This window comes from Ranitomeya variabilis, chromosome 4 (assembly GCF_051348905.1).
Source record: "Ranitomeya variabilis isolate aRanVar5 chromosome 4, aRanVar5.hap1, whole genome shotgun sequence".
Lineage (NCBI taxonomy): Eukaryota > Metazoa > Chordata > Amphibia > Anura > Dendrobatidae > Ranitomeya > Ranitomeya variabilis.
Genome location: NC_135235.1, coordinates 528,167,012 through 528,180,260, shown reverse-complemented (window position 1 = coordinate 528,180,260; position 13,249 = coordinate 528,167,012). Strand labels below are relative to the sequence as shown.

Here is a 13,249-nt window from a genome sequence, read left to right as displayed (position 1 = left end):
TGCCCCTTTAAGCCTCTGTGAAGCCGCGACTTGTTGTTTTAGAAAAGGGAGCGGTGACTGACCAGGCGACCAGGTAGGTGATAATCTTGTGCACCTAAGTTAACAGTCCGGCCTGTGATGGAGGTAGTCTAAACAAAGCCGGGTCACAGTTGTGATCTCGGACCGACTTATAAAGAATGCAAAAAGGAAACTCCGCAAAATGATTAAATAAACTTATAAAAAATTAATAAAATCAAATTAAAGGTTTTTGCGGAAATTGAATCCTGTTTATTTGAGGAGGGCTTTTGTGTTATCGGCAAGCTTGAGTAAAAAGAAAAAAAATTATTTGTTCATAGAGCTGTTGCCCTTTAACCCTCGGGGTTCTCAGCTGGTTCCTGGTGCTTTGGGAAAACGGCCGGAACTACTTCCCATAGACGTGTATTATGTGTGACAGTAGTTTAATAAAAGTCACATTTGCACTCCACTCCTGGGGTTGTTTTTAGTAGGGCCGATGAGTGGAGGACTCTCCTATAATTATCTACCTCTTGTAGATCTTCTTGCAGTGTTTTAAGCTTATTTGCGAGGGACTATTTTTTTCCCCTTTCAGGCCTCCATAGACCTCCGGCTTAAAGCCGGGGCCTCAATTTATCGGCAAAGTGATACGTGAGTTAAATCGCGGCAAAAAACGCCGCAAAGAACGCCTTTGTGCCCCTTTTAAACGGCCTCAAAAGGCTGTACTGACCTTGCGGTTTGTCTCTAGGAGTCCCCAGGAGTAGATGAAGACTTGCATCAAATGGTAAGATGAATTTTTGGCGGCGCTCCAGCGGTTCTGGTGTCTGCTAGTCTCCTGGTGCAAGGGTTTGGAGCCTGTTGTTTTGGAGAATCTGAGGGGTCTTTTACTTGATCCTTATCTTTGGGGGGTCCCTGAATGATATCGGTGCCAGGGGAAATGTGGTGTTTCTTGCATCCGATGAGGAGCCGTTGCTCTGTTGTCCCCGCTCTCTGTTATCAGCCACTTAATCTCAGCGGCTCTTCAGCGGTGCTATCTGCCGTGGGTCTCCTGGAACCGAGGATTTGGGCTTGTTTCTGGACCCACAAGGTCCCCGGTGGCTCAAAGATTCTTGTAAATTCCAATTCAGGAGCGTTGCTGCGCCTGCTCTCTGGTATCAGCCAGATGTGAATTCTTCAAGCTTGTGATCTGCGGGGCTCCCTGAAGGGTCTTTATTGGGGTCTGAATTCGCAGGGAACGTAAGTGGGCATAAAAAAGCCCCCTGTCCGTGATGCTAGGCCTCTCAGGCTTGGAAGGTCTCACAGGCCCCGTCAGGCAGGTGCTGGGTTATGGCGTGAAACGCAGTTTTGTCGGCTGATTTTTAGCTGGGAATGCTGCCTATAGTATGAGGGCTTGATATTGAGGGGTTTTGGGGCCGGGTGCCTCCTTTAAAATGCATTAGTAGCCGCTTTGTGGGATTTTTCCCCAGAGCTCCCTCTTCAAGTGTGTCTCTCCATTGACACCGAAGCCACGCCCCCTCGTTAATTATACTCTCAGCATAAACCACTGTAGGCCATGTTACGTATCACAGACCTCACGTAGTTCTTTACTTCATCATATCTGTCTTTTACAAATCATTCATTATTCAAGCCTGTATCTCTCCAGGCACCGGGTGACTGCACAGTTCAGTAACTGTCCTATGTTAGCGCACACAGTTCTTTTCCCCATACCAGGGGTTACCTCTCAGGAGCGCCTGCTCCACAGGTAGAATCCACGTCAGTCCCAGGTCCTCAACACGAACTGTCCAGGTCGGCGGTCTCACAGTGCTTCCAGGATGACTCCGCTCCCAGGAGCCTCCAACACTGACCGTCCAGGTCCTACAGCACACAGGCCACTCCGTGCCAAAGCACAACCATGTGCTATTCAGGAATTCGCAGGATTTCCACACAGGCTTCCAGGGCCTTGCACTTGGACCATTCAGATCCAAAAACAGGAACCATGTGACCCACACCTTGGTCACATTACATACCTGAAACCACTCCCCTGGGTGGGAGTGTGGGTGTGTGAGGCTAGTTTGATCCTCCCAACTCATCACAACTATGCCTCCAAGTGCATCTTGAAGTGCACACGCAGCGCCCCCTGGCTGTAAGATTGGTCACTGCACCACAATATTTAAAAATTCAGATATATAAATACATATATTTTGCTTATACAGCCAATACTGCATCACACAACCTCTCAAGATGTGCTCTGGTATGTGACACCAATATATTAGCAAGGGATCCTTTACATTTTGTAAGAAGTGAGGTGTGTTCTTCAAGGATTGGACTTATTTCTGCAGTGCATCCCACGGATCAGATAGAGATATGCAGAATTTGGAAGCATTTGCCCAGGGCATCACACTGCCTCTGTAGGCTTGTCTTCTCTTCATAGTGCTATGATTTTGATGCCATCTTCTCACATGTAAGTGAAGCACATGCACCTGGGCATCCATATAATGTAAAAGAAAAAGTGATTCATCAGACCAGGTGTCATGAATATACACTTAGCTTGTGCATCTCTCTGCTAGTGTAACACACGCAGCAGCTGTGGTTTTCCCCCACAGACCCCCTCTTCACACTGCCTATAAAGCTCTCCTCACTTGCCTGCATGTAATTCTAAACCCCTCATCCCCATCCCGCCTGATACCAGCTATAACTGGTGCAGCAACTTTCAAACCACATGCTGCTCCTTTGTTCTTGAAAAGTTATGTATAATGGTACAGATCAGGGATAGAGATATAAAAGTTACATATTCCGAATGTCCACCGAGAAATCTATAACTCACTGAAATCGCTAGGATCTCAACCCAACGAAATGCAAGAAATTGATTTCTCAGTAAGCGGGTCATATATCTACTCCGTGTTTATACTTAAAGGAACCCCCATGACATGGTGAGCATCATGATCATTGTGACGTTCTTCTACAAGGTTCATACAGCGAGTTATGAATGGAAATGGCTTGTCATAACTCTAAGAAAAGGGAGTATTCAGCCTCTGAGTGAGATCACCACAGGGGTAGTGCCTTGGTTTTGGGCACGGAGATAAGTGAGTGAGACATCAGTCTTCACTAGTCTTTTGTCTAGGGTCTAGCTGCGAGATCCATCTGTAATGCACCTTGATGTGTCGCCCTTCCCCCGAGCCACATGGTCTGCCATGAGATGAAATGACATAAGGAACTGTAAGTGTTTTTTCAATATTAATCCCATTTTATTTGTAATTGTACTGTACATACAATACTTGTCTTTGTTTATAATATCCTTTTACCCTTCTGTAAACACTGCCTACCTTTTTGGAGTAAAATATATAAAATTACTAGCTTTGTTTCTCCTTGCTCTATAACGTACTGTCAAGTCCTCTGAAGTGAATTACGCTACTAATTTGGGTTGGCTCCGGACCCGTTATTAATTAAGAAATCTGAGCTGGTGGCTGCGGACTTGTCCTGTGCATTTGGGAGACTTTGTAGTGACGGATGGTGTTGACAATTATTGTTCTCGCCTGAGTGGGAGTAGTTATATCGCCCTTGCTGCAGCGTGCCCATTAGCCAGTACAAAGTAAGGCAGCCTTTCTGGGGGCTAATTATCCTTGGTGCAATGCCCTGTCTGACCTGAGGGTAAGGGGGCGCCAGAGAGATGCAAGTTCCAAACCAGAACTGGGAAGTGGGATATAGATAAATCCCCTTCAGAAAGAACTGGGCAACCAATCAACCCCGGTTCATGACATATTAGTGTGAGTGGCAGGGATAATAAAGATATCCTCCCTGAGATCCATAACACAAGGCAACCTCCTTACATTGCTCCATGGCCCAATATTCATGCTCGTTTGTTCATTGTAGATGCTTTTGGCAGTAGACAGAACAACATCGGCACTCTAACTGGTCTACAGCTACACTGCCCCAAATGCAGCAGGTGGTGATGAACTATGTATTCTGCCACCTTGCTATCATAGTCAGCTTTAACTTTTTTAACAATCTGTGCTACAGTAGCTCTTCTGTAGAATTGGAAAAGTTTCATTTTCCATGTCCGTTAATGATCCTTTGGCACTCATGATCCTGCCACCAGTTGTTCTTCCTTGCACCACTTTTGGGACCTCTGCATATCAGCGACATCTCACTAGACCGTCCATTGTGGAGATGCTCTGATCGTGCCATTTAACCTTCACTATCTGGTTATTGTCAGTCACTCAGATCCTTTAGGCTATGTGCCCATGTTGCAGAATATAAGCAGAATTTTCCTCATCAAAACCGGACTCCTTGGCAGGAAATCCGCTTGCGGTTTTCTAGCGTTTTTTTCGCGTTTTTTTCGCAATTACAATTATATAACGGCAAAATCAGCAAAATTCCGCAAGATTAATGAACATGCTGCGTTTTTTTCCGCAAAGTGTTTCCACTGCGGAAAAAAACGCAGCATGAGCACAACAATGCGGAATTCCATTAAAAATAATGTGATGCGTTTTGTAAAAGTTTTTAAGCATTTCCGCAGTAGAAAAAAACGCTTTAAAAACGCAACGTGGGCACATAGCCTTAAGGCCCCGTCTCACATAGCGAGATCGCTAGCGAGATCGCTGCTGAGTCACAAGTTTTGTGACGCAACAGCGACCTCCATAGCGATCTCGCTATGTGTGACACGTACCAGCGATCAGGCCCCTGCTGCGAGATCGCTGGTCGTGTCGGAATGGCCTGGACCTTTTTTTGGTCGTTGAGGCCCCGCTGACATTGCTGAATCGGTGTGTGTGACACCGATCCAGCGATGTCTTCACTGGTAACCAGGGTAAACATCGGGTTACTAAGCGCAGGGCCGCGCTTAGTAACCCGATGTTTACCCTGGTTACAAAAAAAAACAAACACTACATACTCGCCTTTCGGTGTCCAGGTCCCTTGCCGTCTGCTTCCTGCTCTCACTGACTGCCGGCCGTACAGTGAGAAGTGAGAGCACAGCAGTGACGTCACCGCTGCGCTCTCGCTGTACGGCCGGGAGTCAGTGAGAGCAGGAAGCAGACGGCAAGGGACCTGGACACCGAAAGGCGAGTATGTAGTGTTTGTTTTTTTTTGTAACCAGGGTAAACATCGGGTTACTAAGCGCGGCCCTGCGCTTAGTAACCCGATGTTTACCCTGGTTACCCGGGTGCTGCAGGGGGACTTCGGCATCGTTGAAGACAGTTTCAACGATGCCGAAGTCGTTCCCCTGATCGTTGGTCGCTGGGGAGAGCGGTCTGTGTGACAGCTCCCCAGCGACCACACAGCGACTTACCAACGATCACGGCCAGGTCGTATCGCTGGTCGTGATCGTTGGTAAATCGCTAAGTGAGACGGGGCCTTTACACTGTCTATTGTGCATTTTCTGCCTAATATATCCTTATCTATGAAAGGTGACATTGTCTGATATAGATATGTTGGATTATCTACCAAGAATACATGCTCAGTGATGTGCTACACACATTAGATTATTGGTAAATCCTGATGTCTGAAGCCTCATCTCTCCTACCTTTGTTAGGATAAACTCAAGTCAGAGATGTCTCATATTTTAAAACATGAATTCACAAGAAACAGCATATAATAGATTAGAGGAAAGTTGCTCTATATCTGTCTGGACATGACCATTATATTTCTGTGATGCTTTATTATATTAAAAATAAGTTTCCTCCTATAACCATTCACCCATTCTTTGTACTGGCACAATACCCTGCCCTCAATTTGGACCCAATCAGAATGAAGGGTGTGGTGAAGAATTATCATATGAAAAGCAGAGGAGGGTGCCATGGGTGGTGCTATAAGCCGACAAGCACTAGGGGCATGGGGAGTGGAAAGACAATGGGACTAGAAGAGGTAGAAATATAGGGACAGACAGCAATAGATAACCCTGAAATTGCAAAGAGACCAGGGATCTCTTGGGTATGTGAATGACTGAGGGGCCGAGTGGCAGCCAAAAAGGAGATACTGCAATAGAAAAGCACAAAAGAATTTCATCCTTGCAATAAAAGAGGCAGAGGATACCAAGAGAGGAGCTCTGCAGCAGAGCATGGGATAGACAGACTGCAGCACTGAGAGCAGAGGAGTGAGATAGAGTCTGCAGCAGAGAGGGGGGCAGAGCAGAGAAGGGAGGGAGAAAGAGAGATTGCAGTGGAGGAAGAAGAAAGAGTAGAAAGAGGAGACAGTGGCAGGGATTAGATAACAGAGGCTACAGCTTTCCCAAACAACTGTGTACTTGTGACACTGAGAAGATAAAAGACAAGACTGCATAGACATCTCCATACACTATTGGCACTCGAGTCCAAGTGACTGCTGTCCATCAAGTTGGTGCTACAATTAAGCGAGTGGTACTGCTCTATGGAACAAGGTACATCAGACTGAGAACAAGAGAGCCACCCTAGGAGGGTGGTGAGGATCTACTAACCTCAGAAGCCCCTGGGACCTGAGCCTCTGTGGGAGAAAGCATAAGAGAATTATCCACAAGGAAGCTGTGCTACTGGGCTCCGAGACAACTACAAGAACTATTCTAACCAATATGAGAAGGAGCCCATGAAAAGCCAAGACAGAAGGCATCTACATACTACATATCACAGCAGGTGACATCTACAACACCTCCTCTACAACCATCTACAGCACAGCATCAGCTCAACCTGAATCATATCATCACAAGGTACTGCAGGAACCCTGTTGGAGAACATGACGGAAATAACAGAAATCGACCCACAGAATTCAGAGCCAAGGCCACCAGTGACCAGCACCAGCGGAGGGTGTGGACTGCCAGAGAGCAAGGTATCCTTGAAAAGACACCTTCATTCACCAACCATCCAAAAGCACTCTCACATCTCATCTGCATCATACAACTTTCTTAGTGCTCACTCCAATGCACACCCATATTACTAAAAATGTATTGAGTGCTCATGTTTTCCATTGTGCAACAGAGGGACGAATTAAACCAGTATTTCAATCAATCAATTTAAGGATGTTATTCTGAAATGGGCTCTCAGGAAGGATTACCAGGGCATTCTCCATAAATCCCACTTACGCATTATTAGCACAAGTATTTCTATAATCTCTTTTTTCCAATATATCTGCCTTCTGGCTTGCTTGGGATTATCATGATCACACTCATAACCTCACATTAGAATATACCTGGATCACTTTTTTATTTCTGTACTGGTTACTTTACTGTCTCTCGAAAGCCACTTAGGCAGCTTCTTGACCTACTTTATCCATTTGCCAACTACATGCATTTTGCATCATCTCTGATATAGTGAATTACAGTCCGCACAGTAGCAGGTTCTCACATGAATATCTAATTATGTCTCCCGTCGTAATCCAGTTATGTATGTCTCCATTGTCTGTAAAGTTGCCTTGTCGGTAATTTTCATCGTTTACATTTGTATCAGCAGTATCCAGGCACATCACTTACCACCTCATTGGAATATAGCTTTTGTTATAGCCCCCTGCCCATTGATGTAATGTTGCCGATTTAACCTTATGCTTACCATAATCATAACATCCTTCTTCTTAACTGTTAGTGTATTATTTTCTGTCATTTTCTAAGCTATCCAAAGGTGGACACTCAACATGGAAATGTGTCTGATTCTGATTCAAGCATTGTGTATTGAATATATATCCTATTTCATTCATCTTTCTAGGTCTAATTTTAATTCTATAATTTATTCTTTCACCACAAATTCCAGTGTGCTCTATCATTAGATTGGCCATTTCCAGATCTCTTATAACCGAATTTATCCTGGTATCTCTTATCCGTAAGAAACACCAGTCTCCCCAGTCATTACTGATACCCAGAGTATGCTTCTTTTTGAGGAGTTTTTAGAGTTGGTTTGCTCAAAACAAAGTCTGAAAATCATCCTATTCATTTCCATTGTAAATCCATTCTGCTGTTGTAATGTTCAGTCTTTGGCCAAGTTCACATGTTCAGTATTTGGTTAGTATTTTACATCAGTATTTGTAAACCAAAACTTGAAAAACTGTTCAAAATCACATCAAAAAAGGAAAAACTCATCAAGGAAGAGGCATTTCCTAAAGCAGTTTACAATTGAAAGCTCATTGTTTTTGACCCCCTCCAAAAAACTCTGTATGCCCATACCCTCACAGTTACGTGCTCTTCTTCTACTTCCCACATCTTTATATCCCAACATTAAAATAATCAGACAGACAAGACACCATGATCTAGAATATGAGATTTTCTAGTTTATTGGATTTATACATTATATTGGGCTGTCAATGAAATTTAAAGTATCATGTGCATAATCCTAACAGATGTAATGTAAGTGCTTAAGAACAGGCACAATTTTTGACCTACTAATCTACTTTGTACTGGTCACTGAACTGCATTTTTATAAGCTTTTAAAAACGGCAGTAACCCTGTTATTCACTTGTTCGAAAATATTCGTTCTGCTGATACTAATTACTGTGGGAGCATATGTCATAGTCTAAGGCTATGTGCATGGAGTTTTTTTAGGTGGTCAACAACAAGTTTTTCAAGTGTAAATAATTTCAGGAAGTTATTCTTTTTTTTGTGGAGTTTTCTAGGCTTTTTTTGACCTTAAGAGTTTTTTGTTAGTGTTTTGATAATGTTTCGTGAAGCATTTTTCGTAAACGTTTTATCATTTTTGTGGGCAATCTTCTCATATTTTTTCATCTATAAGGGCATGTTCCCACTGAGGTTTATATTGTTGTTGTTGAGGCGGACAAGTTTTCTAGTGCAAACCATATCAATAAATGCTCCTTCTTGGGGTATGTGTACATGGCATTTTAAGACACCAGGGCACCTGTCAAGGTTATCCTAGGCAAAGTCATTTTAGGAAAAAAATCTGTGGTCTTCTCTCTGAAGTGTCTGCCATTGTTTTTGCTCCACCGCCATAGGTTTTTTTCTGTATTTTAAACTATAATTAGCAAGCGGTTTTCTAGTGGAAGCTATCAAGAAAATGAACAAGCAATTTCTTTTATCCACTTCCACTATCCACAATGTTTCTGAACCCTGAAGCAGTTAAAAGATGTTTCAGAAGACTGAACATGTGCACAGCAATGTCATTTTTACATTGTTGTGCATTATGTTCAGTGTCGGATTGGGGTGACAAGGGCCCACCAGTAACATTGACTTTCCGGGGCCCACTTTTCACCTTTATACAAATATTACACTACCCTTGTTCACAAATTTACCTATATCTCCTTATAATAATAAACTGGGTAGCTTGGTTCATGAATGACGAAATGCTGCTTTTTTCTGTACAGAGTGAATCAAGTGAATTATGCTAAGTACTGCTCATACATTGGGGTTGGGGGCCCAGATCTGTACAGGGGCCCACAGGGGGATTCCCCTGTTTCCCTATGGGCTAGTCCAAGCCTGATTATGTTACATTTTTGTGGCGGTTTTGCGGTGCTTTTTCAGTTGGGTTCCAGGCTGAATTTACCTGAAAAAGATCTTGTCTGCACATACCCAATATTCTCCTTAAAAGTTCAAAACTCTTACAAAATTTGGAGTTTCTGCTCTGTTTCTGCTACACAAACGCAGCAAAAGACTCAGGGCCTAATTACCGTAATTAACACTCACCAGTATTAATGGGTGTGCTGGAGTAAGATGCCCCAAATTCATTAAGAGGCCGAAGCCACTTAATGATTTAGCCGTATCTCATCACTGGTGTGTGCAACCACGTTACTCCAGTATGCGACAGGAGTACATGTTTAGTGTAAGTTGATGGCACAACAGTTGAAGAATTTGTTGAGTGGACTGCACCATATCCCATCCATGTACTGCCCATTTTGGTGGAGCTGGCCTTCACTGGCGTGAAACCCCTCCAAAAAAGTTCTACGTTTTTTGCACAACTGTGAAGTGAAAACAATTTGATGAATCCACAATCTATATATTCACACTTCACGTTTTTCCTGTTGTCAAAAACGCTGTTTTTCAGGCAGAAGACGCTTCAGGAAACAGTCCTTTTCTTGGTAGTTTTGTAAACCTGGAATGCCTTTGTTTAGTATTTTTGTGTAATTACCTAAGCGCTTGTTCATTGTTTTTTCCTGCAGGCAGTTTCCATAGTTTTATGGGACGTGTTTTGTACTAGAATTTTTCAGGTCATTTATTTTTTCTCCGTTCAACAATGATGAAACCAATAGCGGATTCTGAAGGAAAGATTCTGGGGAAAACGCTCAAAAAAGACGGTTGGCAACTTGCAGGCACATTTTAACCTTCTTATTAACTTCCATTATTAAGTATTGAAAAGTATTGAGCATCATCCTAGTGGAAAATGCCATAAGGCCGGGGTCTCACTACCGTAGAATACAGACGAGTGCTATGCGACAAAACATTGCATAGCACTCGGCCAGTGTTAATCTATGGGGAAGCTCACATCACTTTATTTTTTCTCAGGCGTATTCTACGTGCATATAAAATCGCAGCATGCTGCAATTTTACACATATATCGTCCGAGTCTCACCAATGCAAGCCTATGGGTGCAAGAAAAAAAACTGACACCACACGGACCCTCAGTGTGACTTGCGAGAAATACGCATACATTTTCCTCATTTCAGCCCATTGAGCCATTAAATTCAGTGGGGAAAATCAGTGAGAAATGTAAAGCCATACACATTACACACGAATGTGTGACCCCCCAGGGTCCTGGTTGTCACAGTGGCATTGCTTTCCTCATGGGGAGAGTGATGTCACGCTTGGAAGCGATGGAGGATTCCTTTTAACAGGTAATTAGCACATACAACACCATTCTGACTTCAGGCCAGAAGGGGGAGCTTTACACACAAAATAAGGGGAGCTGCTCTCTCTTTGGTTTGGAGGAGGAGTTAGTTGCTAGGCAGTTGGGAAGATTTAGACAGTTGGTACCAGACAGCAGACTGGTGCGGTCTGAGGCAGGATGGGTGAGGGGCCGTACAGCCTGAGGTGCTGTAGCTCCTAGATAGCGAGATACAGAAGGAAGAATAGCCTTTAGCTAACATGCCGGAGAGCGAAGCACAGGAGTGTGACAACAGGGGAGAATAGCTGGGACTGGGCTACATTCCTGATTGAGCGCAAACACCGGTAGCTGGAAGACCGAGGCTTTTGTGGGACTCTAAGACACATAGCAGAATCGGCAGGACAGTTGGATTATACATCACCTGTTCGCCCCAAGACCCAGGAGACACAGTTACACATAGAGCCCGGGTCGTGATAGAGACCCTGTAAAAAGGCTCAAGTCACCTGTCATATGGGATTGTGTCCCACTTACACAAAGGACAGAGATAATTGAGAGGACCTTGCTACAAAGCCATAGGCAGTAAGGGACTATAACAACACAGCGCTAGAAGGAAGGCTTTTAACTCCACCTGATAAAGCTGGACTCTGAACTCGCTTCCAAGCCGGCCGGACCCTGCCTGTACCTGATCTGGTGCCCTGGACTGTGGTTACCTGCTACCATCAGTAAACCAGGTAAAAAGACTGCACAACTGTGTCCTTTGTTCTTTACTGCACCACTCACCATCCTCCATCTATTCATCCGGAGCCCTGGGGACCTACTTCACCTGTGGGAAGTCATACCATCCGGCTGGCATAACATCACCCCAGAGGACCCCTTTAAGCAGCGTCGGTCCCCACTGACCGAATACCACAGGTGGCGTCATGAACTTTCCTAAAAAACCCTTTAAAGACCTTCCCTTTAATATGGGCGCCCAGGGCCATGGACCGGGTTGCTGCCACCATGACACATCCCTTTAAGTAACGGACCCGGTACCGAGTACCCCACTGCCCTGGCGGGCGACTCAGATGACCATACAAAGGACACTCTTACGACTCTCGGCAGGGAGACTCAGACCGATTTTCCATAAGTGTTTCCCCAGCCTAAGAGTGTACATGTCACTTCATTTATTGATCGCCGTCTTTGAAAGCCTAAAGAGTTTAATATTCAGTGGCTTGTGAAAGTATCATCTCCTTGACTTTTTACCTATTTTGGTACATTACAACCTGTGTATAAATATTTTTGTAATCCGATTTGTGTGTGATGCTCTAAATACTCTAAGTTGGTGATGTGAGAAAAATATAGTCATAAATTAAATTAATGGGATCAAATAACTAAAAATTGGCATGCACTTCCTGACTGTGGGTTTCAGCCACCATACCCCAGCGCAGTCATAGCTCTTGCCACCTTCAGTCTGTTTAAAGTGGCATCCCCGTGAGTATTGACTACTCATCACTAGCTGTTGATCCACGGACTGTAAATAAATTCACCTTTTTTTGCAATATACCCTTTTGAGTGCTGAGTTTCATTACTACTGCTAAAAATTGGCATGTGTATGTGTATTCACCCCTTTTGCTACAGCGCCCCTAAAAAATTCTGGTCCAAGCAATTACCTTTACAAGTCACATGCTTAGTTAAAAGAAGTCCCCCTGTGTGCAATCTAAGTGTCACATGGTCTGTCAGTATGTGCACACCTTTTCTGAAAGGCCATAGAGGCTGCAACACCATTAAGCAAGAGGCATGACTAACTAAATAACACCATGAAGACCAAGGAGACCTCTAAACAAGTCAAGGACAAAGTTGATGAGAAGTAAAAGTCAGGATTGGGTTATAAAAAAATATCCCAATCTCTGATGATCCCCTTGAGCACCATCAAATCCATTATCATCAAATGGAAAGAACATGGTACCACAACAAACCTGCCAAGAGATGGCCGCCCACCGAAACTCTCAGCCCGGGCAAGGAGAGCATTAATCAGAGAGAGACCAAACGTAACCCTGAAAGAGCTGCAGAATTCCCAAGCTGAAACTTGAGTATCTGTTCATACGACCACAATAAGCCAGAAACTCCATAGAGATGGCCTTTTTGGAAGAGTCGGCAGAAAAAAGCCTTTACTTACACACAAAAATTGTAGGCATAGTTTTGAGTTTACCGAAAGACATGTGGGAGACTCCCCACATGTATGGAGAAAGGTGCGATTTTCAGATAAGACCAAAATTGAACTTTTTGGCCACCAAGGTAAATGCTGTGTCTAGTGCCAAGCCAATACAGCTCATCGCTCCAATAACACCATCCCCACAGTGAAACAGGGTGGTGGCAGCATAATGATCCAAAACATACTGCTAAAGCTACACTTGAATGATTTAAAGGGAAACATGTAAATGTTTTGAAGTGGCCTTGTCAAACCCAGACATTCATCCAATTGAGAATCTGTAGTCAGACTTGAAGATTGTTGTTCACCAGAGGAAACCATCTAACTTGAACGAGCTGGAGCAGTTTTGCCTTGAGGAATGGGAAAAAATCTC

General features: G+C 44.0%; 1 protein-coding gene across 3 annotated transcripts in view; it reads left to right on the top strand.

The window, feature by feature from the left end:
• Window positions 1-13,249, top strand: part of STAC2 (SH3 and cysteine rich domain 2) — a 307,072-nt gene that overhangs the window by 150,738 nt on the left and 143,085 nt on the right. Inside the window, exon 1 of one of the 3 annotated variants that reach the window (XM_077252333.1) lies at window positions 5,781-6,762. The exons of the other annotated variants lie outside the window; for them this stretch is intronic. Within the exon in view, the coding sequence (XP_077108448.1) occupies window positions 6,670-6,762 (93 nt within the window). The 5' untranslated portion in view covers window positions 5,781-6,669. Of the gene's footprint in view, window positions 1-5,780; window positions 6,763-13,249 lie in introns of those variants that run through there. 3 annotated transcript variants of the gene reach the window in all.